The following is a 27,052-nucleotide window of genomic DNA, read 5'->3' on the forward strand; positions in this document are numbered from 1 at the left end:
CCTAAAAAACATACTTGATCTTCAACTTCAGGAAAATCAAATACAAAGGTAACTACTGATATTTTCTCCCTGTGATTTTAGGACATTCTTTGATGAAGCTATTTCATCATTAGTTCTGTTATCAGATATGATTTCTTTTCCTTGGAGAAAACAGATTTAAACAAACAAACAGAAGCTTAAAGCAAGGAATTAGGGTCTGGGTAAGATCTAGGAATAATATTTTGGTTCTAAGTCCTAAACACTTCAGCTGCCTTTATGCTAGTTACAGATTATTCAGGAGAATCTGCCCTGCCCCCTCCCAATCCCCACAGCAACCCATAAGAAATTTCCTACCTAAAATTTGTGAAATATAATTGTGTTATGTTGCTGGATAATTTCTACACAATAACTAATATAGTAGTAGAGAATCTCTGTAAACCATGAGAAATCATGGCTACTACAGCTCACAGGGGGATCCAAGATTCCCTACCAATCTGTATCCATCCGTCAACAACTCAGATTTTAATTTGGGCTCCTTCATTTCGACTTTATCAAATTCCCATTACCATCTGCCCTCTCTGGTCCATTGAGTTTTGAAAGAAAGCGTGCATATGGTAGTAGAGGTGATTAATCAGCAGAAGTGAGGTTCTTACAACCGCATGAGTAAACCTCCTTTTCCTTTTCACAAACTGATAGATAATTATTTTTTTTAAAAAGATGACGGTCAACTCATCATTACTAAAGTAAATCATACTGCAGATTATGCAGACCAGTCTGCAAACAACATCCTCTTCCCTGTGGGACTTGGGTCTCACCTGTCTCCTACTTCATTCATACCCCAACTGGTTGGCTTATTAACCACTTACCAGGGCAGGTACTGTTTCAATTCATTTTTTCATCCAACCATCCAACCATTCAAAAGACATTTGTTGAGTGCACTTGCCAATCAGTGAGCTAGGGGATTTATATTATTATTTTTAATCCTAACACCCCCATGAGGTAACATTCTTACGCCTATCTTACAAATGACAAACTGGGACTCGGATAAATTCATTAACTTGCTAGACCAAGTCTGTACGTGTCAAAGCTTGTGCCCATTCTTCTACTTTATAGAGGGCAGAAGAAGGCAACAGATGATTAATCACAATATTTTACATTTTGGGCTAACATGATCTTCCACGGGCTTAAAAGAGAGAAAGTCGCCACCTCTTCCAGGTCGGTCCAGCTCAGTGGAGTAAATGAGTACATCTGTTCCCTTGTCAGATGTGCTCTTTTGAAAAAAAAACTGAAGTTATACAAATATTTGCTATTCCATTAACTTATATAATCTAGCGACTAATGAACACAAAATGAATTTTTGCATTTGGGGCTATTTGTCTTGCCATTAGCTAAAAACATTATGACAAACTTCACCCGTAACATAAACAATCCTGAGCTATTTTAAAGTTCAGAAAATGCAAAGCGAGTGCTGAATCTCAGTGGAAGCCTAATTTTTACAACTGTCTTCCTCTTTGCATCAGGCCTCTTTTCTGTGTGGTTTCCATTTCAAAATCATGCAATGAACATACCGTTCTGACCTCTAGCCATCTGTTGGCAGCTGAGAGGAATAAGTAGGCAATGTTGTTCGTGTCTGTAAGTTCCAGCATTCGCTGCTTGAATCTGGTTTCATGCCTGCAGAAAACAAAAATATTATGATGTTAGCTACACAACAGGAGAAATAATAAAAAACAGTCACACTTCCTACTACACTATTTACTCAACACGGTGACAAACTGATGGGATGGAATGACTAGTAAATGGACTCCTACTTGCAAATAAAGGCCAGCTGCTACTGCTCTCCTGCACCCTTACTGAGAGATGGTGTGGTGCAGTGTTTCCTTCCTTTCTCAACCCCTGCTATGGAAAGGAATCTTTCCAGTGACAAAGTCCTATTAAAGATTGTTTCATAAATTTCCACATAATGATGGCAGCCATGAAAACAAGGCATGGTCTATGTCGCAAGTGCCCTACAAAAACCAGAAGAAGTTGTACAGATATGCAACATACTCCACCTACTTTTTATTGCATGTGTTTTACTTTTCCACATGGCATGGTTGGAGTTGGGTGGAAGGTACTAGAAGAGACTCAGGGAAGACAGGAAAATATGCAATTGTAACAGGCAAATATATACTTTAAATTTTTTCTTTTTGCTCAGTGTTTCTGGGACTCAAAGAAGGAAAATGAAGTGGCAAGAAGTGGAGGATGGGGGTCCTTGCAAATGACAGATGTCCTTGTGAAGCAAGATATCATATAATCTCAAAGTTTCAAACTATTTGTAAGAATGGTCATTACATGAAAGAAACTCTTGGCGTGTGGTGCTTACAAGGGTCTATGACACATACAGTTTAGATACTGATTCTTGGCCAAATTAAGTTCATTCTAGGGAATTAACATAATCAGACCAAATTCTGTGTAACCTGTGTTATAAAGGAAACTTCTAATAAAAACCTCATCCATTCGAACGCGTGAGCTACTTCTCCAAGAAACTCATGTTACGTGGTGATAAATCTTTTCTACGTCGCAAAAATAGCCTCTTTTTATTTTTCAATCATTTTCCCTCAGTAACAGAAACAATGGAAAGCTGGATCAGATAACCAAAATAACTAGTTTGAAGGCTGGAGGAAATGCCAAAGGTTTGTTCAATTTTCTGTGTTCATGGCTTATCTTACACAGACCTCCTTCTATGTATTATGTTTGCAAGAAGCAGCCAAATTTCATCTGACAGCCCGGTGGTAATTCCTATTTGATAAGAGACTGCTCCAAGTCCCCCCAGATCTTCAAATCAATTTTCACAAGTTTATAATAAGCAATCGCTATGTCAAAAATGAAGAAGTCCAGGGTGGGGTGTTCACTTGGCCCGTGAAGCCATCCATACAGGCCAATATAAAGCAGATACTTGATGCTTATCCAATCAATCTGATCATTCCAATATGCCAAACCAGAAAAATCAGATAATTGAGTCAGACAGCAACATCTGAGCTACACTAATCAAAGGATACAGACATCAGAGCCAAATCATGACCTCACTTTGAGTTATGTAGCCTTGACCCAAATGCCATGCACAGGAGGACCTGTGCTGAATAGCAACGCACTGGGGCGGGACTGAGTAGACGGAGAAAGAGGACTACCCTGGTGATGACCCTTTTAGAGATGGACAGAGTGAATAATTAAGGTAGGATGACTCATAGGGTTACAGGATTTACGGAGATAGTGGATTTCAGCTGTAAACAGATATAGCCGATTCTATATTTGCATTGTTAGGTGTCACCCACTCATTCAGAAACATTCATCAAGCACGAGCACTAGGTGAGACATTAGAATATATATGTCCGAATAAGACACGACCTCTGCCCTAGAAGAGCCCATTGTTTAGTGAAGGAAGGAAGCACGGTATGAACAAGTAAGGAAGGCACAACACAGAAGCCAATCCTAACGGCCCTATGCGCAAAATGCTACATGAACATAAAGGAAGGCGATGATTTGGACTGATCAGAGGATCAGGATGGTAGGGAACGGGGTGGAGGGTGGGGAAAGATGGATTAAGTAAGTTTCACAAAGGACTAGGAAGATGGTCTGAGTGAGGTTTTAAGAAATGGGCTGAATTTTTCAGGTGAACAAGGGGGGACAAAGCGCTGGAGGTATCAGAAACAACATGAGCAAAGGAACAGAAGTGAGAAAACTCAACATGTTCAGGGGCTGGAGGAGACAAGGCCTTCTCCCTAGAGGGCTGTGATGATGGAGAGATTGGGGGTGGGGGTGGGGGGCGTTTGGACCAAAGCCTGTGGACTCCACTTGAGATGAACATCAAACACTTCACTGTGACAAAGTGCTTTGCCTGGGGCTCTCCTTACTCTTCCTTTAGTTTGGGGATATTGTTGCAGATATACTCTTAAAGAGTTTGTAAATGGAGCTGGCAACAATCTGAAGCAGCAGTGAAAGGGGAGGGGTGGAAATGCAGCGAACATTCTTTCTGTGTGTTTCTATTTGGCAAGAACCCTTCTGTTTTCCTAATGGAAACTTTGACACACTCAGTCTGTATCTTTTCATCCACATCCAGCTCATCTTTTGAACATTCTTAGACCTTTATTCTGTCAGACCACAAAAAAAAAACAGGAAAGGTCACTGAAATCTCAGTCTAATTTAACTGTGATCCTTTGGTGGTAAACTACTTGAGGGAGTTCACGACTGCCTGTGAGTACACCACGAACCCTGAACGCAGGGGAGGAAAGCAGCCTAATCAGTAAATATGAACTTTCCAAAGCGTTGAGGACTCTGGGGACTCTTACTAGCCTGAAAGAAAGGAAGAAATAGATGGAAAAGAATGTATTTGATTCTTAACCACAAGTTACCAAATGTAAAGATTCTAGAATGTTTTTCATGGTAGCAAAACTATCCCCACATTGTAAAACTTCCTTTCGTTTAAAAGTGCTGATATTGGTGGTACGTTATATTTACTTTAAAAATGAACCGTGGAAGATCTAAATCTGGATGAGTCTGATGCATGTACTGCTACATAAAAGTTGGGTTGTCTTTCGTGTCTTCTGATCATCATTCACGTCTTAGATGTCATGTAATAGTTTGTCTTTCTTACAGCTCTCTAGAATCTTCCTGATGTAAAATTAGAAATAGTCAAGCCAAATTCTGCTCATGTGTCTGGTGAAGAAGGTAAGTGAAAAAACTAAACGTTGACTTTTTTTTTTTTGCGGTACGCGGGCCTCTCACCGCTGTGGCCCCTCCCATTGCGGAGCACAGGCTCCGGACGCGCAGGCTCAGCGGCCATGGCTCACGGGTCCAGCCGCTCCGCGGCATGTGGGATCTTCGCGGACCGGGGCACGAACCCGTGTCCGCTGCATCGGCAGGTGGACTCTCAACCACTGCGCCACCAGGGAAGCCCTAAACGTTGACTTTTGATCAAGTTTCTCTTTTATGCTAAATCATCATTTCCTTCAAAATGCTTTATGTGATTCCAGTCCTCAGCACTCTCGGAAAATGACCTGACCTTGTTCTTCACCAAGAAAATAGAGGCTGTTTTCAGTTGAACCCATCAACTCTTCCACCTACCAGCTTGCCTGAATCCAGTCACTGATTATCCCCCACCTGCCATGTTATCCCATCCATTTTCTCTGTGGTATTTATCTCGGTTAGAAACAAAAGGCCATGTCTTTGGAGTCTTTCTATATCTGCAGCAAGAGTAGCAGCTAGCATGTGTTCAAAACTCAAATAAATTAACTTGAAAGGACTTGTTTGGTGAAAAATGTAATTTTTAATATGGTGTACTTATGAGTACCACTGGGCATTGCTGGCTACTATTAGAATATAAATCTTACCTTAATACCTACATTCCAAGTCAATAAATGGTTTTACAATCTCCAATAAGAGGCACTGCACACTCTGATGGGAAAACACACCACTGTGGAAAGTATAAATGCTTCACAATGAAACCTAGGTAGATTTATGTAGAAATTCTGTGATGCATGTTGTAGATGATGGCTGTATCTTTATATTCTACTTTTTGACTCAGTTATATGTGTATATATATACATATGTGTAATACAAATATTTCTTAGGTTAGAAAAATCTCTAATTGAAATCAATACAGATCACCACTAACTGCTGAACAATCATCTACAGGAAGACACTGGAACTCACTGAAAGAGATACCTCATATCCAAAGACAAAGGAGAAGCTGCAATGAGACAGTAGGAGGGGCGCAATCACAATAAAATCAAGTGCCGTAACGGCTGGATGGGTGACTCACAAACTGGAGAACACTTATACCACAGAAGTCCACCCACTGGAGTGAAGGTTCTGAGACCCACATCAGGCCTCCCAACTTGGGGGTCCAGCGGGAAGAAGAATTCCCAGAGAATCAGACTTTGAAGGCTAGCAGGATTTGATTGCAGGACTTTGACAGGACTGGGGGAAACAGCGACTCCAATCTTGGAGGGCACACACAAAGTAGGGTGTGCATCAGGACCCAGGGGAAGGAGCAATGATCCCATAGAAGACTGAACCAGACCTACCAGTTAGTGTTGGAGGGTCTCCTGCAGAGGCAGCGGGTGGCTGTGGCTCACCATGCGGACAAGGACAATGGCAGCAGAAGATCTGGGAAGTACTCCTTGGCATGAGCCCTCCCGGAGTCCGCCATTAGCCCCACCAAAGAGCCTGTAGCCTCCATTGCTGGGTTGCCTCAGGCCAAACAATGAACAGGGGCGGAACTCAGCCCCACCCATCAGCAGACAAACAGATTAAAGTTTTACTGAGCTCTGCCCACCAGAGCAACACCTAGCTCTACGCACCACCAGTCTCTTCCATCAGGAAGCTTGCACAAGCCTCTCAGATAGTCTCATCCACCAGAGGGCAGACAGTAGAAGCAAGAACTACAATCCTGCAGCCTGTGGAATGAAAACCACATTCACAGAAAGATAGACAAAATGAAAAGGCAGAGGACTATGTACCAGATGAAGGAACAAGATAAAAACCCAGAGAAACAACTAAATGAAGTGGAGATAGGCAACCTTCCAGAAAAAGAATTCAGAATAATGATAGTGAAGGTGATCCAGGACCTCGGAAAAGAATGGAGGCAAAGATCGAGAAGATGCAAGAAATGTTTAACAAAGACCTAGAAGAATTAAAGAACAAACACCTAGAAGAATTAAAGAAGAAACAAACAGAGATGAACAATACAATAACTGAAATGAAAAATACACTAGAAGGAATCAATAGCAGAATAACTAAGGCAGAAGAACGGATAAGTGACAGACTGGTGGAATTCACTGCTGTGGAGCAAACAATGAAAAGAAATAAAGACAGCCTAAGAGACCTCTGGGACAACATTAAATGCACCAACATTTGCATTATACAGGTCCCAGAAGGAGAAGAGAGAGAGAAAGGACCCAGGAAAATATCTGAAGAGATTATAGTCGAAAACTCCCCTAACATGGGAAAGGAAATAGCCACTCAAGCTCAGGAAGCACAGGGAGTCCCAGGCAGGATAAACCCAAGGAGAAACACGCTGAGACACACAGTAATCAAACTGACAAAAATTAAAGACAAAGAAAAATTATTAAAAGCAACAAAGAAAAAATGACAAATAACATACAAGGGAACTCCCATAAGGTTAACAGCTGATTTTTCTGCAGAAACTCTACAAACCAGAAAGGAGTGGCACAATATATTTAAAGTGATGAAAGGGAAGTACCTACAACCAAGATTATTCTTTCTGGCAAGAATCTCATTCAGATTCAACAGAGAAATCGAAAGCTTTACAGACAAGCAAAAGCTAAGAGAATTCAGCACCACCAAACCAGCTCTACCACAAATACTAAAGGAACTTCTCTAAGTGGGAAACACAAGAGAAGAAAAGGACCTACAAAAACAAACACAAGGGCTTCCCTGGTGGCGCAGTGGTTGAGAGTCCACCTTCCAATGCAGGGGGCATGGGTTCGTGCCCCGGTCCGGGAAGATCCCACATGCCGCGGAGCGGCTGGGCCCGTGAGCCATGGCTGCTGAGCCTGAGCGTCCGGAGCCTGTGCTCCACAACGGGAGAGGCCACAACAGTGAGAGGCCCGCATACCGCAAAAAAAAAAAAAAAAACAAAACAAAAAAAAACAAACACAAAACGATTAAGGAAATGGTACTAGGAGCATACATATTGATAATTACCTTAAATGTGAATGGATTAAATGTTCCAACCAAAAGACACAGGCTCACTGAATGGATACAAAAACAAGACCAATCTATATGTTGTCTACAAGAGACCCACTTCAAACCTAGGGACACATACAGACTGAAAGTGAGGGGATGGAAAAAGATATTCCATGCAAATGGAAATCAAAAGAAAGCTGGAATAGCAATAATCATATCAGATAAAATTAACTTTAAAATAAAGAATGTTACAAGAGACAAGAAAGGACACTACATAATGATCAAGGGATCAATCCAAGAAGAAGATATGACGATTGTAAATATATATGCACCTAACAGAGGAGCACCTCAGTACATAAGGCAAATGCTAACTGCTATAAAAGAGGAAATCGAGAGTAACACAATAATAGTGGGGGACTTTAACACCTCATTTACACCAATGGACAGATCATCCAAACAGAAAACTAATCAGGAAACACAAGCTTTAAATGACACAACAGACCAGATAGATTTAACTGATATTTACAGGACATTCCATCTGAAAACAGCAGATTACACTACACTTCCTTCTCAAGTGCACATGGAACATTCTCCAGGGTAGATCACAAATTAACCCTTGGTAAATTTAAGAAAATTGAAAACATATCAAGCATCTTTTCCAACCACAGTGCTATGAGATTAGAAATAAATTACAGGGAAAAAAAACGTAAAAAACACAAGGAGGTTAACAATGTGCTACTAAATGACCAAGAGATCACTGAAGAAATCAAAGAGAAAATCAAAAAATACCTAGAAACAAATGACAATGAAAACATGATGATCCAAAACCTATGGAATGCAACAAAAGCAGTTCTAAGCGGGAAGTTTATAGCAATACAATCCTACCTTAATAAACAAGAAAAATCTCAAATAAACAATCTAACCTTACACCTAAAGGAATTAAAGAAAGAAGAACAAACAAAACCCAAAGTTATCAGAAGGAAAGAAATCAAAAAGATCAGACCAGAAATAAATGAAAAACAAATGAAGGAAACAATAACAAAGATCAATAAAACAAAAAGCTGGTTCTTTGAGAAGGTAAACAAAATTGATAAACCTTTAGCCAGACAGTGAGAGGACTCAAATCAAAAAAATTACAAAAGGGCTTCCCTGGTGGCGCAGTGGTTGAGAGTCCGCCTACCGATGCAGGGGACACGGGTTTGTGCCCCAGTCCGAGCAGATCCCACATGCCGCGGAGCAGCTAGGCCCGGGAGCCATGGTCACTGAGCCTGCAAGTCCGGAGCCTGTGCTCTGCAACGGGAGAGGCCACAACAGTGAGAGGCCTGCGTACCGCAAAAAAAAAAAAAAATTACAAAAGAAAAAGGAGAAGTTACAATGGACACTGCAGAAATACAAAGCACCATAAGAAACTACTACAAGTAACTCTATCTATGCCAATAAAATGAACAACCTGGAAGAAAAGGACAAATTCTTAGAAAGGTATAACCTTCCAAGACTGAACCAGGAAGAAATAGAAAATATGAACAGACCGATCACAAGTAATGAAATTGAAACTGTGATTAAAAATCTTCCAACAAACAAGTCCAGGACCAGATGGCTTCACAGGTGAATTCTATCAAACATTTAGAAAAGAGCTAACATCCATCCTTCTCAAGCTCTTCCAAAAAAGTGCAGAGGAAGGAACACTCCCAAACTCTTTCTATGAGGCCACCATCACCCAGATACCAAAACCAGACAAAGATACTACAAAAAAACAAATTTATAGACCAATATCACTGATGAATATAGATGCAAAAACCCTCAACAAAATACTAGCAAACAGAATCCAACAACACATTAAAAGGATCATACACCATGATCAAGTGTGATCTACCCCAGGGGTGCAAGTCTTCTTCAATATACGCAAATCAGTCAATCTGATACACCATATTAACAACCGAAGAAGAAAAACTATATGATCATCTCAATAGATGCAGAAAAAGCTTTTGGCAAAATTCAACACCCATTTATGACAAAAACTCTCCAGAAAGTGTGCATAGAGGGAACCTATCTCAACATAATAAAGGCCATATACCACAAACGCACAGCAAACATCATCCTCAATGGTGAAAAACTGAAAGCATTTCCTCTAAGATCAGGAACAAGACAAAGATGTCCACTCTTGCCACTATTATTCAACATAGTTTTGGAAGTCCTAGCCATGGCAATCAGAGAAGAAAAAGAAATAAAAGGAATCCAAATTGGAAAAGAAGAAGTAAAATTGTCATTGTTTGCAGATGACATGATACTATACATACAGAATCCTAAAGATGCTACCATAAAACTACTAGAGCTAATCAATGAAATTGGTAAAGTTGCAGGATACAATATTAATGCACAGAAATCTCTTTCATTCTTATACACCAACAATGAAACATCAGAAAGAGAAATTAAGGAAGCATTCCCATTTGCCATTGCAACAAAAAGAATAAAATACCTAGGAATAAACCTACCCAAGGAGGTAAAAGACCTGTACTCAGAAAACTATAAGACACTGATGAAAGAAATCAAAGATGATACAAACAGATGGAGAGATACACCATGTTCTTGATGAAAATGACTATACTACCCAAAGCAATCTACAGATTCAATGCAATCCCTATCAAATTACCAATGGCATTTTTTACAGAACTAGAACAAAAAATCTTAAAATTTGTATGGAGACACAAAAGACCCTGAATAGCTAAAGCAATCTTGAGGGGAAAAAAACAGAGCTGGAGGAATCAGACTCCCTGACTTCAGACTATACTACAAAGCTACAGTAATCGAGACAATATGGTGCTGGCACAAAAACAGAAATATGGATCAATGGAACAGGATAGAAAACCCAGAGATAAACCCATGCACCTATGGTCAACTAATCTATGACGAAGGAGGCAAGGATATACAATGGAGAAAAGACAGTCTCTTCAATAAGTGGTGCTGGGAAAACTGGACAGCTACATGTAGAAGAATGAAATTAGAACACTCCCTAACACCATGCACAGAAATAAACTCAAAATGGATTATGGACCTAAATGTAATACCAGACACTATAAAACCGTTAGAGGAAAACATAGGAAGAACACTCTGATATAAATCACAGTAATATCTTTTTTGACCCACCTCTTAGAGTAATGGAAATAAAAACAAAAATAAACAAATGGGACCTAATGGAACTTAAAAGCTTTTGCACAGGAAAGGAAACCATAAACAAGATGAAAAGACAACCCTCAGAATAGGAGAAAATATTTGCAGATGAATCAATGGACAAAGGATTAATCTGCAAATATATAAACAACTCATGTAGCTCAACATTAAAAAAACAAACAACCCAATCAAAAAATGGGCAGAAGACCTATATAGACATTTCTCTAAAGAAGATATACAGATGGCCAAGAGGCACATGAAAAGATGCTCAACATCACTTATCAGAGAAATGCAAATCAAAACTACAGTGAGGTATTCCCTCACACCAGTTAGAATGGGCACCATCAGGAAATCTACAAACAACAAATGCTGGAGAGGGTGTGGAGAAAAGGGAACCCTCTTGCACTGTTGGTAGGAATGTAAATTGATACAGCCACTATGGAGAACAGTATGGAGATTCCTTAAAAAACTAAAAATAGAACTACTATACGACCCAGCAATCCCACTCCTGGGCATATACCCTGAGAAAACCATAATTCAAAAAGAGTCATGTTCCACAGTGTTCACTGCAGCACTATTTACAATAGCCAGGTCACGGAAGTACCTAAATGACCATCGACAGACGAATGGATAAAGGAGATGAGGTACATATATACAATGGAATACTACTCAGACATAAAAAAGAATGAAATTGGGTCATTTGTAGATACGTGGATGGATCTAGAGACTGTCATACAGAGTGAAGTAAGTCAGAAAGAGAAAAACAAATATCATATATTAACGCATATATGTGGAATCTAGAAAAATGATACAGATGAACTGGTTTGCAAGGCAGAAATAGAGACATAGATGTAGAGAACAAATGTATGGACACCAAGGGGAGAAAGCGGGGCGGGGGGTGGTGGTGGGATGAACTGGGGATTGGGGTTGACATACATACACTAATATGTATAAAATGGATAACTAATAAGACCTGCTGTATAAAAAATTAATTTAAAAACAGAAATCAATACATGTTTGCATTTAGCACTGCAGAAATATATAATACTTTAAGATGTTGATTTTCTAGAGTAAATGAAACATTCAATGATGCCACCTTCTTTTCTGATTTTACCTGAACAGGGAAAACAGGGTTGGGTAATTCTTCGTGTATTAAGCAGACACTCTTGATGAAAAGCTTGGGATATTACTCTATTTACCAACATTCAAGAAAACTGATTAAATCCTAAAATAACTTTGGTGTAATAATATTTCTTTTATTATTATTATTAATACATTTATTTTAACTTCTATGTTGGGTGTTTTTCTGCTAACCACTGTGGTTAATGCCTTACATGCATTATATCATTAGTCCAACAAGCCTAAGAAGCGAAACTCATTTCCCCATTTCAGAGATGAGGCTAGGGAATTTAAAAGCCTGGTCTAAATCCCACAGCTAGTATCCTTCCAACATGATGCTTAATTCTTTCTTCATTCTTATTAAAATTTCAAAAGATTAAACTCTGTGATCATTTACTGCCACGTTTTTCTTACTACTAGTTTAAAACACGGCCACGCACACAGTGGGCATCCAAAAATGGGAGCAATGATCAGTTATATGTAGGTAAATATTTGTTGATGATGTAACTGCCTAATCAACAAAAGGAAAACATGTTTACTCACCTAAATGCCCGAATAGTGGTGAGTCCTTCAGCAGTTTCTGAGAAGTGGCAAAGCAGAGGGAGCTGGGTAGTATCATCAAGTTCCTGGAGATCCCTAGGACAGAGACAAGTGCAAAAATAAACCTTACACTTCTTCAGACTCATAGACTACTGCATTCATTCTAAATTAAGGTTATTATTTGTCATCGCAACTATTTTCCTCTAGCACTCAATTAACAAGAACTTCAACAGCTTACAATCTAAAGAGGAAGGGAAAGATAAGTACGTATAATAAATAGAGGTCCAGGCTGAATATTATGTGTTGTACAAAAATATCAGCTTTGTATCACAGCTAAAGTAAACTGTTATGGGGACACAGAGGAATGAGCAATTAATTTATATGTAGGAGATGGGAAATATTTTCTTTAAGCAGGTGGAGATTTAGGCCAAATCTTAAGCATGCGGAGGGCTTCAACCAAACAGACAAGAAGAAATGCATTCCAGCTGAGGGAACAAACAAGAGCAAGCACAGAAGACTAAATAACTGGCAAGTTCAATCTGGCTGGTGCCAGAATCCTTTGTGTTGTAGTGGGAAAAGGCTGGAAAAATAATGGGCAGGGCTAGACTATAGAAGATCCTGGATGGTCTGGGAGAAAACACTGAGGACTAGAAATAAAATGATCAGAGCTGGGTTAAAGCAACATAACTTGGGAGACCGTGTAAAGGATGGAAGAGAATCAGTGAGTAAAGATAGTCTATGTATGAAATTTTTTTTAAAGTTCTTAATTATTGTGATGTGGGTGAAATTTAAAATAAGGGGAGATTGTGAGATCGCCTACTAGAAGTAGCTTTCTCAACTGCTACAGTCAACTCGTAGCAGAGTGAATAAGAGAGGAGAGCCACACAGATATAGAAAACAAACCTACGGTTTCCAAAGGGGATGGGGGGAGAGATAAATTAGGAGTCTGGGATTAACATATACACACTACCATATATAAAGTAGGTAAACAACAAGAACCTACTGTATAGCACAGGGAACTATACTTAATATCTGGTAATAACCTATAATGGAAAGTAATCTGAAAAAGAATATAAATATATGTGTGTGTGTGTATAACTGAATCATTTTGCTGTACACCTGAAACTAATACAACATTGTAAATTAACTAACCTTCAATTAAAAAATAAACTAAAATGAAAAAAGAGAGGAGAGTCAAATATGACTTGGTAATTACTCAGCAGCCTTGGAAAATGACAGTACTATTTACCAGGATGGGGGACAGAGAATAAAGATATTTGAAGAAACAGGTAATGAGTTTGGCTTCTGCCACAATGAAACTGAATCCCTGCCTAAATGGAACTTGTATTCACTGGTCCTCCGAGTGTAAATATATATTTACAGGTATACATTCACTCAATGAATGTCTGGTGGACAAATGGCTGAGTAGGACCCTTTCCATAAAGATGCACACTCATGATAACTTTTTAAATCACATAAGCTAGCGTTTCTAGAAAATAGGCTAAGATTTATATCACACATTTCAAAACATGCCTGTTTTTTTCTTTTCAGCCTTTTTTCTGTCTTTCTCGGGGTCTTTGGGGTCGAGGGAATGAGAGTAGTAGTGCTAACATTCATCTTCCAGAGTCAAGGGAACTGAGTACACTGTTAACGTAATCTTCAACTGTTAGTTACATAATCTTAGGCCATTCTGGGTTGCCTGGGTCATCCCACAACCAAACGCAAAGTCTTTTTTTTTTAAGTTTCTAAAATGGATTTACTCACTTCAGAAACTGCAATGAGGGGAGGCAAAGGGGGGGGGAGGAGGATGAATATGAAGGAATGTAAAGAGTCTCTATTTTTAAACAGAAAAGTGGCTATTTGTAAATTTGACACAAGTAACAGGTGGTCACTACATTGAGGTTTGTCGTGAAAGGAAAAAAATGAGGAAGGAGGAAACTCTGCCTATAGGACTGTATTTTATGGAACCAAAAAGGTGAGGGTACAGCTTGATCATGTATTCTTGTAAGCAGGAAATGTTTACTTACAGAGCTAACCACACATGAGGTCTTTGATTTTAGATATTCAAAATTTCATGGCATGTCCTGTAGCTAGTGCCCCACCTTCATTCCCTTTGGTGTTTACAAAATAGTCTGTTAGGGCTTCCCTGGTGGCGCAGTGGTTGAGAGTCCGCCTGGCCTGCCGAGGCAGGGGACACGGGTTTGTGCCCCAGTCCGGGAAGATCCCACATGCCGCGGAGCAGCTGAGCCCGTGAGCCATGGCCGCTGGGCCTGCGCGTCCAGAGCCTGTGCTCCGCAATGGGAGAGGCCACAATAGTCAGAGGCCCGCGTACCGCAAAAAAAAAAAAAAAAATTGTTAAACTGCCTGAGCTTTCCAGCATGGGTGAGTCCTGCAGAACCTCAACATCTAGAAGCGACTTTTTGTCTGTGAGATTTAGTATCATGTGGTCCTATTTGAGAACTTTCATAGAATTTCAAAGAAGAATGGCTTATAATCCATTATCAATGTTCATCCTTTAAAAATAATTCATCCCCTGCATATTTTAACTATCAATGTTAACAGATTATTCTTACTTATAATGAACAGAATTCACAATTCAAATTTGTAATGAACTAAGAATATTTGCCTGGCTTTTGCGCTCAATTTGTATTGCCCAGGAGTGAAAACAGGCCCAAATGAGTATGAGACTGAAGTAAACCATGACGGTTGAATATCAGTGGTGAGAAGGCACAGTGAGATTTGGAAACAGCCAGCAGAAATGAAGTATCTGAACTTTTCTGCCCCTCCAGCAAGCAGCATCAACAATAATACCAGAAAACAAAACGAAACAATAATACCAGAAGAAATGAAAGAGCGAATTTGATGGCTAGCCTCTTCCTTTTGGTCTGAACTTGCTACAAGCAAAGGGAAGAGGCTAGGGATGAAAACGCATCCCTAGATTTAACATAGCATTTGATTTAACATAACATTTGAAGGATCCTAATTCACAGCCCTGAGGGAGAAACAACTATATATATATTTTTAAATTAAGAAATGTTGCAGATATATCCAGAGGTTCCCAACGATAATCTTGCCTTTTCTTGTTACCTGATTTTTTTCATTTTCCCTGCACTCAAGTCCTATTAAATCTTTTCATTTTACTGAATAAACTCAATATCTGCCTTCCTATTCCAGCACTTGATCCACATATAAGGGTTACCTTATTTATTTTTTATCTTCCCAAGAGACTGTAAGTTTCTTGAGAATCGTTCCTTGCCATGTTGATCTCTTCCTCTGCCACATGGCTTACAGTTATTTACAACACACAATGCTTGATAAGTGTTTGCTGAAATAAAGTGATTACTGCAATAATATAAAACTTACTGTATTATTTAAAGCATGGACTTCAAAGTTAAATTGGAAATTTCAAAACAACTGGTACTATATTTCACTTAATTTTTCAACATCTCAGCAAATGACAAATCTTATATTAACAGAAGAATTTACAATCCATGGCTATCTTTTATTTATTTGGCTGGATATTCAAGGGCATGTTAAATGATCCAATCTAAAAATTTCCAACCTCTTAAAGTTACAGCACTCCTACCAGACATTCAAGATTCTCCACTTTTATAGTTATCACTCTGATTTATCTCTTTAACCTCTTTTTACTTCTACTAATCTTTTATGGAGTGCATTTTACTCATTTGAAAATATTTTACTTTTTTTCCTCCCCACTTGTGGAATATAACAGTATTAAATCACTTATCCTTTGGGACTATATTTGATTTCATAAGTTTTCTGTCAATGCCATGTTCAGAAAAAGTACCATGGAATGAAAAATTGGGCTCAATCCACTTGTTAATATAAATCCAGAACTATGTAAGGCTTAGATAACCAATTACAGAAACAAAATATCTCTTCAAATGAAACATAGTATCAGGATAGGTTTCATCTAGTTAAATTAGATTTCATTTCCAAATTCCATACCTTATCTTGAAAAATGTTACAGCCAATCTGGATCACAATCAAATACATGGGCTTTTGAAGATGAATAGTGCATTATTTTACTTACTTAGAGGCCACTCGGAAGTATTTCTGGATAAAATAAAAGGCGACCCCAAGAGGCACAAGTGCAACCAGGAACACAGGGGTAGCATAAGAAATCATGCCAATGGCAGACACGCAGAGCAGTGTTGAGCGAGTTAGAGATTCCAAAGTTGGAGGGATATGCTGTTAAAAAGGTGGTTTGAAAGGAAAATGTTTTAGCTCAAATAAAACATTGGTTATAAGGCAACAAATCATTCATTTATTTTTATTTTTTATAAATTTATTTATTTTATTTATTTATTTTTGGCTGCACTGGGTCTTCGTTGCCGCACTCGGGCCCTCTCTTGTTGGGGCGAGCGGAGGCCACTCTTTGTTGCGGTGCGCGGGCTTGCACTGGCTTCTCTTGCTGCGGAGCACGGGCTCCAGGCACGCAGGCTCAGTAGCTGTGGCTCACGGGCTCTAGGGCGCAGGCTCAGCAGTTTGGCACACGGGCCTAGTTGCTCTGCAGCATGTGGGATCCTCCCGGACCAGGGTTCAAACCCGTGTCCCCTGCATTGGCAGGTGGATTCCTAACCACTGTGCCACCAGGGAAGCCCTCAAATCATGAATTTTGTATTAACATAGTTATATAATTAGTTCCAAAAGTAGTATACAAACATTTTCATTATAAGCAATTCATCACTCCTTCAACTTCACTCACTTCCCATTGTTTATCCATCAACCTATCTACTTATCTTTGGTCAGTTATTTACCTATCTACCTATTTATCTTGTGGGATTTTATACAAATAGCACTATACTCTAAACCTTTTTTGTCCATTTGCACTGAACAAGACGGATTGTAAACCTTCCCCTGCCACTATATACAAATCTATTTCTTTTTAACAGCTGCATAGCATTAAAAAACGTATTTAGCTATTCCTCTATTAATTTAATTTAATTGCTTGCTCATATTCTTTGCACATTTTTCATTGGCTTGTTTATCTTCCTTATTGATTTTTAGATGCCCTTTATGTATCATGGATGTTTATCCTCTTTCTTTACATAGGTTGCCAGTTTTTCTCCCAATGAATCTATTACATTTTAAATACGTCTCTGATGCTTTTGGCTCAATAGAAGTTTAAAATTTTAGAGTCATTTCTGTTGGCCTTTTCTCTTACTGTTTCTGAGTTTTGTGTCTTACTTATAAAGACCTTTCCCACCCAAAATTCTAAAACTACTCTCCTACATTTTATTTTATAGTTTTGTTTTTACATGGCCCTCTTTATTACATGTGAATTTGCTTTGTATTTTATAGGTAGTTAATTGTCCCAACACCCTTTACTGAAAAAATATTCCTTTTCTTACTGATTCAAGATATACTGGTGTCTTTGAGTTTTCCACTTTGTTCTTTTGATCTGCTTGTTTTCTGTGATCATCAGAGTGTTTTAATTTTATAGTATTTTTTAGGTATCTGATAGGGAAATTTTATATATATATATATATGATTTTTATGATTTTCAGATTGTTGGATCACTTTTCTTCATATTATGTTTATTTTTCTTTTCATAGTTTTTGTTGTTATTATAAGTGAAATTTATTTTTCACATAATTTTTAATTGGTGTAGAGAAAGTTACTGAGTTTTATATCGTTTGTCTTATGTAGATATTCTGCTTAACTTTCTAGTTGGTTCTTTATTGTACTGACTGTTTTGGACTCTCTAGGTAGCAAGAGCATCATCTTCCAAATAAGGAGTGTTCTATCTCTTCTTTTCCAATATGTATTTCTTAGGAAGTGTTTTAGGTGTAGCATGACCTGACACCAATATTGTGAAAACATCAAAAATTTTCAGCATACATTTTAGTCAGCTGCATGCACCATTCTTTTACTAAATTGATGGTAATTTAGGTGTTCTTAAGGCCACTCTAGAAAATCAGAAAAGGAAAGGGCTGGATTTGCCAAGTCTTTGCTCAGTCACCCTAAGGAGTCAGTTCATGAGGTGATCCAATTTCGGAGTTTGAGGTCTTTAACTTCAGGACAAACTTCTAGAGCCTAAGGACCTAAGACTAAACTGGGCATCCTTGAAATATTCCTTAAGATATCACACCATCTAAAGTTTCTCTCATTCAAGAGCCAACCTAACAAAAGTAAAGGACATCTAAGACAGCTCGGTATTCCATTCTTTACTTCTGGGAGACACTCTGTGTTAATACTAAGCTTTAAGAACTTTACAACACCTCCACTGCGAATGGTGATACAACATTGATCAAAATCACTTCTTTTTACATAAAAAATTTTAATGTTCATTCTTTGCTATTTCTCTTTATTTCATGCTGATTCTCTAAGTATCCTCTTCCACATGCATAAATTTTTTTGAATTAAGGTTTTCCTTTAAGATTTTATTCCAGAAATCATTTATGCATATATGTAATATTGATATGAATGCTTTCATTTAAGTTTTAGAAATCCTCTATTGTTAACGGGAATCATGATTTATCTTAAAATGTTATTTAGCTTACACTGAGAAATTTATTTTTGAACTTGGAAGTAACTCGGGCACTCACCTGATCAATGATATTTGTATCAGCTGAAAAGCGATTGAGAATCAGTCCCAGTGGTGTGGTATCAAAGAATCTAGGGAATGAACAGATTGGAATGTATAATATTAAATTATCTGGAACCTAAACACTGCTAACAGTCATTTTAGGGTCATAAACGTGAGAAGATCCCTATTGATCTGTTGAAAGACAATAAATTCTTTAAAATTTCACATTTCACTTCAACTTAAAAATGCATGTTTTCATGATTTTCTGTGTGGGGGTAAAGTAAATAACTACTTTTTTTACCTTATTGGTCCAAGAATGATCTTATTGAGGAGATTGTGGTGAAGATTTTTGGCAGCTGTGACACCCATCCATTCCACAGTGAGAGATGTAACAAGGCAGAGGAAAATACCTGCTCCACAAAGTATGCTAAATCCAGCCACATAGTAGGTCTAAAAAGCAGCCAACACAAGAAAGCACATAAGGAATTATCAACTGACACCCAACATCAAAGTCTGGCAATATCAACTTCATTATCTTGTATCAATTTAGACAGTGGAAGGAGTGTAGTTCTTGGAGACTCCTTCACCTTCCTTTAAGGTTTGCCTAAGGGCAGATGAAGCCTTAGAGTCTGTTTTCTGGTTTGAAATATTCTTGACGTTTTACATCACAAAGCTCATTCTTGCTATCCCTAATCTCAGAATGACCCGCTAATTCACTGGTTAAAATCAAATGCCATCAGAACAACAACAGAAGCCCAGTGTGTATATTACGCATAAACACATATATCATGTGTATAACTCCCTTGAATCCAAATCCAAGCATTATCTTTAAATGCTTCTTATGATATATTTCAGGTCCTGCTCTAATTAACTTATTGAATCATTACAAAAGTCCTGTGACAGACATGGACAACAGACCTGTGGTTGCCAAGGGGGAGGAGGGTGGGGTAGGTATGGATTGGGATTTGGGGATTAGCAGATGCAAACTATTATATAGAGAATAGATAAACAACAAGGTCCTACTGTATAGCACAGGGAACTATATTTATTATCCTGTGATAAACCATAATGGAAAAAAAAATGAAAAAGAATATACATAGGGCTTCCCTGGTGGCGCAGGGGTTGAGAATCTGCCTGCTAATGCAGGGGACACGGGTTCGAGCCCTGGTTTGGGAAGATCCCACATGCCGCGGAGCAACTGGGCCCGTGAGCCACAACTACTGAGCCTGCGCGTCTGGTACCTGTGCTCCGCGACAAGAGAGGCTGTGACAGTGAGAGACCCGCGCACCGCGATGAAGAGTGGCCCCCGCTTGTCACAACTAGAGAAAGCCCTCGCACAGAAACGAAGACCCAACACAGCAAAAATTAATTAATAAACTCCTAAAAAATAAAAAAAAATAAAAAATAAAGAATATACATATATATATACAACGGAATCACTTTGCTGTACAGCAGAAATGAACACATTGTAAATCAACTATACTTCAATAAAATAAGTTAAAAACAAAACAAAAAAACACCACAAAATTCCTGTGACGTATAGAGTATTCGTATCTAACTAGATAAAAGGGTATCACTGTTAATCTCAACATTTCACTGTACCTGATCAGCTTTTCCAGTATTGTTTATACTGTACTCTGAGGTCCATGTGGCCAGCCAGTAGTCTATAGCTACAATGACGGAATGCTTCAAAAGCTTAGAGAAAATCATCAGGAAGAGCAAGAAGAATCCTCCAGAGGTGAGGTACCGCCAACAGGTCTTCCATGGCATTTTAGTCCTCAGCCTCATTACCGTGGACATGTTATCATCCTCATCTTCCTCCTCCTCTTCCTCTGCACACAAAACACTTTTTAAATCTTCTGACAGGCAATGGGAAGATAGAATTTGTATCATCCACCCTCTACACACAAACCTCCATCAAATTCATAGAAATACAAATATTAGTCTTAGAAATTTAAAATGCTTTTAGCAGGGAAAAACTTCATTTAAAAAATAGATGAGTGCCCATCAACAGATGAATGGATAAAGAAGATGCGGTGTATATATACAATGCAATAATTCTCAGCCATGAAAAAGATGAAATGTTGCCGTATGTGACAACATGGATGGATCTTGATGAGGGTATTATGCTAAGTGAAACAAGTCAGACAGATAAAGACAAATACTATACAATTTCACTCATATGTATAATTTTAAAAAGAAAACCAAAAAACCCAAAATAAATGAACAACTCAAACCACACAAAAACACACATGGATACAGAGAACAGAGTAGTGGTTACCAGAAGAGAAAGGGGCAGGGGAGGGGGATGGAATGGGTAAAGGGGATCAACTGTTTTGGTGGTGAGCATGCTGTAGGGTCTATAGAAGTAGAAATATAATGTTGTACACATGAAACTTACATAATGTTATAAACCAATGTCACCTCAATAAAAAGTAAGTTAAAAAATACGTGAAAATGAATAAATAAAGGAAAGAATGAGTGAATGAAAAGATAAACATAAAATCTATGTCTGGATGAGTTAATTTGCTGATTTATTACATATCAAACTAACTAGAAATATAGACTAGAAGTTCACTAAGTTATTGAAGGAATGGTGTTGCCAAAAACACTACATGACAGGCCTGCAAATATTTATAATTTTTTGAACTCTGCATTTCTGAATTTGTAAAACTGCACCAGGAGGAGACAGTCTCTGAAATTTGTGCATAGCTCAAGAGGGAATAATCCATTATCTCTATGGCTAGTTTTAAATGTGGTCATGGAGGAGCATGGGCAAAAAGAAACCTTCCAGAAGGCAAAGCCAGGGGACAGAGGACAATGTGCAGGGATGTCCTCTCAGCTCTTTAAGCCACCTGGAAACTTCTAGATGGTTATCTTAAGAACATACTCCATTACAACGACAGGGAATTTTGGTACTTCCTGAGAAGCAAAATTTAATCATTCGTATGGTCTAGTGACTGTTGTGGATTTCCCATTCTTTCTTTTCCCAAAGGCAGTTTTCATTGCAGTCATCCTGTATAGTGAGCAGGTTGTGGGTAAGAAAGATAGATAATTTGGTTTACAGGTTATCAGACAACAGAGATCTAAGTGTGGATATGATGGGAAGACTGAGCATCACCAAGGATCCTAATATTTAAGCTGGATACAAAAAATGAACAGGTCTCAGATAATCTACCCTTTGGTAAGGGTGGGTCCAATGTGTGAGAACAGGATTCGAAATTTGCATGATCAAAGGGGTAGACACTTGCAGACTGTGTTTCCTCAATATCCATTCTCTGTTTCCATATTAATTGAAATTTCAGCTTGCCTATAGCTGCCCAGTTAAAACAGCATCTCTTCACTTCCCCAGAACCTAATCTGTCCAGATGATGAACTGGCCAATGGTTAGCAGTAGAAAAAAATATGGGCAACTACTTTGTTTTTTCCCTTCCTGGTGGCTTGAACAGACATACTGACAGCACCAGGAGGAGCAATCTACTAGGTAATATGCACCATATTGGACTCTTTGATATAAATTATTTCCTTCTACTCTGTGAGAAAAGTATTATTATCTTATTTTATACCTGACAAAATGGATTAACACAGCAAGCCCAGGGCAGAGTCAGCCTCTCAAATGCTATATTCACTACTGAAATACTGGAGAGAGTAAATGCAATTCTAGAGGCTGTCTGTTTACAGCACCAGACATTCTTTTTGTTTGTCTGTTTGTTTTTGCTTTTGCTTTTGTGGCCATGGCATGTGGCTTGCTGGATCTTAGCTCCCTGCCCAGGGACTGAATTCCAGGGCCATGGCAGTGAAAGCACTGAGTCCTAACCACCTGACTGCCAGAGAAGTCCCCAAACATTCTTCTAAAACTTTCTTAGGGGAGACCTTCAAGATGGCAGAGGAGTAAGACATGGAGATCACCTTCCTCCCCACAAATACATCAGAAATACATCTACACGTGGAACAACTCCTACAGAACACCCACTGAACGCTGGCAGAAGACCTCAGACCTCCCAAAAGGCAAGAAAATCCCCACGTACCTGGGTAGGGCAAAAGAAAAAAGAAAAAACAGACACAAAAGAATAGGGACGGGACCTGCACCTCTGGGAGGGAACTGAGAAGGAGGAAAGGTTTCCACATACTAGGAACCCTTTCACTGGCGGAGACAGGGTGTGGGGAGTAGAAGCTTCGGAGCCACGGAGGAGAGCGCAGCAACAGGGGTGCAGACGGCAAGCGGAGAGATTCCCGCACAGAGGATTGGTGCCAACCAGCACTCACCAGCCCGAGAGGCTTGTCTGCTCACCCACCAGGGCGGGTGGGGGCTGGGAGCTGAGGCTCTGGCTTTGGAGGTCGGATCTCAGGGAGAGGATTGGGATTGGCTGCATGAACAGAGCGTGAAGGGGGCTAGTGCACTACAGCTAGCCGGGAGGAAGTCCTGGAAAAAGCCTGGACCTGCCTAAGAGTCAAGAGACCATTGTTTCGGGGTGCACAAGGAGAGGGGATTCAGAGCACCGCCTAAATGAGCTCCAGAGACAGGCGTGAGCCACGGCTATCAGCTCGGACCCCAGAGATGGGCATGAAATGCTAACGCTGGTGCTGCAGCCACCAAGAATACTGTGTGCAAGCACAGGTCACTATCCACATGCCCCTCCCACCGGAAGCCTGTGCATACAAAGTCACGCTGGCCTCTGCCTCTGCTGGCTCGGCCCCGCATTCCAATTATAACTACTGTACCCTTCCCTCCCTCCGGCCTGAGTGAGCCAGAGCTCCCTAATCAGCCACTGGCTTAACCCTGTCCTGTCTGGGTGGGGAACAGATGCCTGAGGGTGACCTACACACAGAGGCGGGGCCAAAACCAAAGCTGAACCCCAGGAGCTGTGAGAACAAAGAAGAGAAAGGGAAATCTCTCCCAGCAGCCTCAGGAGCAGCGGATTAAATCTCCACAATCAACTTGATGTACCTGCATCTGTGGAATACATGAATAGACAATGAATCATCCCAAAATTGAGGTGGTGGACGTTGGAGCAACTGTAGACTTGGGGTTTGCTGTCTGCAACTGACTAGTTACTGATCTTAATGCTTATCTTAGTATAGTTTTTAGCGCTTATTATCATTGGTGGATTTGTTTATTGGTTTGGTTGCTCTCTTCTTTTTTTAAATTACTTTTTTATTTTAATAATTTTTTAAAATTTTAATTGTTTTATATTATTATTTTTCTTTCTTTTTTTCTCCCTTTTCTTCTGAGCTGTGTGGTTGACAGGGTCTTTGTGATCTGGCCTGATGTCAGGCCTGAGTCTCTGAGGTAGGAGAGCCGAAATCAGAACATTGGACTACCAAAGACCTCTAGGCCCCACGTAATATCAATCAGCGAGAGCTCTCTAAGAGGTCTCTGTCTCAATGCTGAGACCCAGCTCCACCCAATGGCCAGCAAGCTCCAGTGCTGGACATCCCATGCCAAACAACTAGCAAGACAGGAACACAACCCCACCCATTAGTAGAGAAGCTCACTAAAATCATACTAAGTAGACAGACACCCCAAAACACACCACTGGACATAGCCCTGCCCACCAGAAAGACAAGATCCAGACCCACCCACCAGAACACAGGCACCAGTCCCCTCCACCAGGAAGCCTACACAAACCACTGAACCAACATTACTCACTGGGGGCAGACACCAAAAACAACAGGAACTACAAACCTGCAGCCTGTGTTAACCCTAAACACAGTAAGTTAAGCAAAATGGGAAGACAGAGAAATATGCAGCAGATGAAGGAACAAGGTAAAAATCCACCAGACCAAACAAATGAAGAGGAAATAGGTAGTCTACCCCGCAAAAAATTCAGAGTAATGACAGTAAAGATGACCCAAAATCTTGGAAAAAGAATGAAGAAAATACAAGAAATATTTAACAAGGACCTAGAAGAACTAAAGAGCAAACAAACAATGATGAACAACACAATAAATGAAATTAGAAATTCTCTAGAAGGAATCAATAGCAGAATAACTGATAAGTGACCTGGAAGATAGTGGAAATAACTACTGCAGAGCAGAGTAAAGAAAAAAGGATGAAAAGAATTGAGGACAGTCTCAGAGACCTCTGGGACAACATTAAATGTACCAACATTCGAATTATAGGGGCCCCAAAAGAAGAAGAGAAAAAGAAAGGGTCTGAGAAAATATTTGAAGAGATTATAGTTGAAAACTTCCCTAACATGGGAAAGGAAATAGTCAAGTCCAGGAAGTGCAGAGAGTCCCATACAGGATAAATCTAAGGAGAAACATGCCAACAACTATTAATCAAACTACCAAAAATTAAACACAAAGAAAAAATATAAAAAGCAGCAAGGGAAAAACAACAAATAACATACAAGGGAATCCGCATAAGGTTAACAGCTGATCATTCAGCAGAAACTCTGAAAGCCAGAAGGGAGTGGCAGGACATATTAAAGTGATGAAAGGGAAAAACCTACAACCAAGATTACTCTACCCAGCAAGGATCTCATTCAGATTTGATGGAGAAATTAAAACCTTTACAGACAAGCAAAGGCTAAGAGAATTCAGCACCATCAAACTAGCTTTACAAAAAATGCTAAAGGAACTTCTCTAGGCAGGAAACATGAGAGAAGGAAAAGACCTACAATAACAAACACAAAACAATTAAGAAAATGGGAATAGGAACATACATATCGATAACTACCTTAAATGTAAATGGATTAAATGCTCCAACCAGAAGACACAGACTGGCTGAATGGATACAAAAACAAGACCCATATATATGCTGCCTACAAGAGACCCACTTCAGACCTAGGGACACAACAAACTGAAAGTGAGGGGATGGAAAAAGATATTCCCTGCAAATGGAAATCAAAAGAAGGCTGGAGTAGCAATTCTCTTATCAGACAAAATAGACTTTAAAATAAAGACTATTACAAGAGACAAAGAAGGACACTACATAATGATCAAGGGATCAATCCAAGAAGAAGATATAACAATTATAAATATTTATGCACCCAAGATAGGAGCACCTCAATACATAAGGCAAACGCTAACAGCCATAAAAGGGGAAATCGAAAGTAACACAATGATAGTAGGGGACTTTAACACCCCACTTTCACCAATGGACAGATCATCCAAAATGAAAGTAAATAAGGAAACACAAGCTTTAAATGATATTAAACAAGATGGACATAACATATTTATAGGATATTCCATCCAAAAACAAAAGAATACACTTTCTTCTCAAGTGCTCATGGAACATTATCCAGGATAGATCATACCTTGGGTCACAAATCAAGCCTTGGTAAACTTAAGAAAATTGAAATTGTATCAAGTATCTTTTCTGACCACAGTGCTATGAGACTAGATATCAATTACAGGAAAAAAACTGTAAAAAATACAAACAAATGGAGGCTAATCAATACACTACTAAATAACAAAGAGATCACTGAAGAAGTCAAAGAGGAAATCAAAAAATACCTAGAAAAAATGACAATGAAAACACTATGACCCCAAACATTTGGGTTGCAGCAAAAGCAGTTCTAAAAGGGAAGTTTATAGCAATACCATCCTACCTCAAGAAACAAGAAAAATCTCAAATAAACTACCTAAACTTACAACTAAAGCAATCAGAGAAAGAAGAACAAAAAATCCTCAAAGTTAGCAGAAGGAAAGAAATCATAAAGATCAGAGCAGAAATAAAGGAAAAAGAAATGAATGAAACAATAGCAAAGATCAATAAAACTAAAAGCATGTTCTTTGAGAAGATGAACAAATTTGATAAACCACTAGCCAGACTCATCAAGAAAAAAAGGAAGAAGACTCAACAGAATTAGAAATGAAAAAGGAGAAGTAACAACTGACACTGCAGAAATACAAATAATCATGAGAGATTATTACAAGCAACTATATGCCAATAAAATGGACAACCTGGAAGAAATGGACAAATTCTTAGAAAAGCACACTCTTCTGAGACTGAACCAGGAAGAAATAGAAAATATAAACAGACAAATCACAAGCACT

At 39.1% G+C, this 27,052-nt stretch overlaps 1 protein-coding gene across 14 annotated transcripts in view; it reads right to left on the bottom strand.

The window, feature by feature from the left end:
* Positions 1 to 27,052, bottom strand: part of ABCC9 (ATP binding cassette subfamily C member 9) — a 149,072-nt gene that overhangs the window by 27,185 nt on the left and 94,835 nt on the right. For 13 of the 14 annotated variants that reach the window (XM_082665444.1, XM_082665434.1, XM_082665433.1 and 10 more), the window contains 6 exons: positions 20,648 to 20,877; positions 19,347 to 19,495; positions 19,065 to 19,134; positions 16,547 to 16,704; positions 12,496 to 12,588; positions 1,548 to 1,650 (listed from right to left, as the gene is read on the bottom strand). In XM_082665444.1, coding sequence (XP_082521570.1) covers positions 1,548 to 1,650; positions 12,496 to 12,588; positions 16,547 to 16,704; positions 19,065 to 19,134; positions 19,347 to 19,495; positions 20,648 to 20,877 — 803 coding nt within the window. The remainder of the gene's footprint in view (positions 1 to 1,547; positions 1,651 to 12,495; positions 12,589 to 16,546; positions 16,705 to 19,064; positions 19,135 to 19,346; positions 19,496 to 20,647; positions 20,878 to 27,052) is intronic. The other variant, XM_082665443.1, reaches the window with a different exon arrangement.

This window comes from Grampus griseus, assembly GCF_964374135.1.
Source record: "Grampus griseus genome assembly, chromosome: 11".
Lineage (NCBI taxonomy): Eukaryota > Metazoa > Chordata > Mammalia > Artiodactyla > Delphinidae > Grampus > Grampus griseus.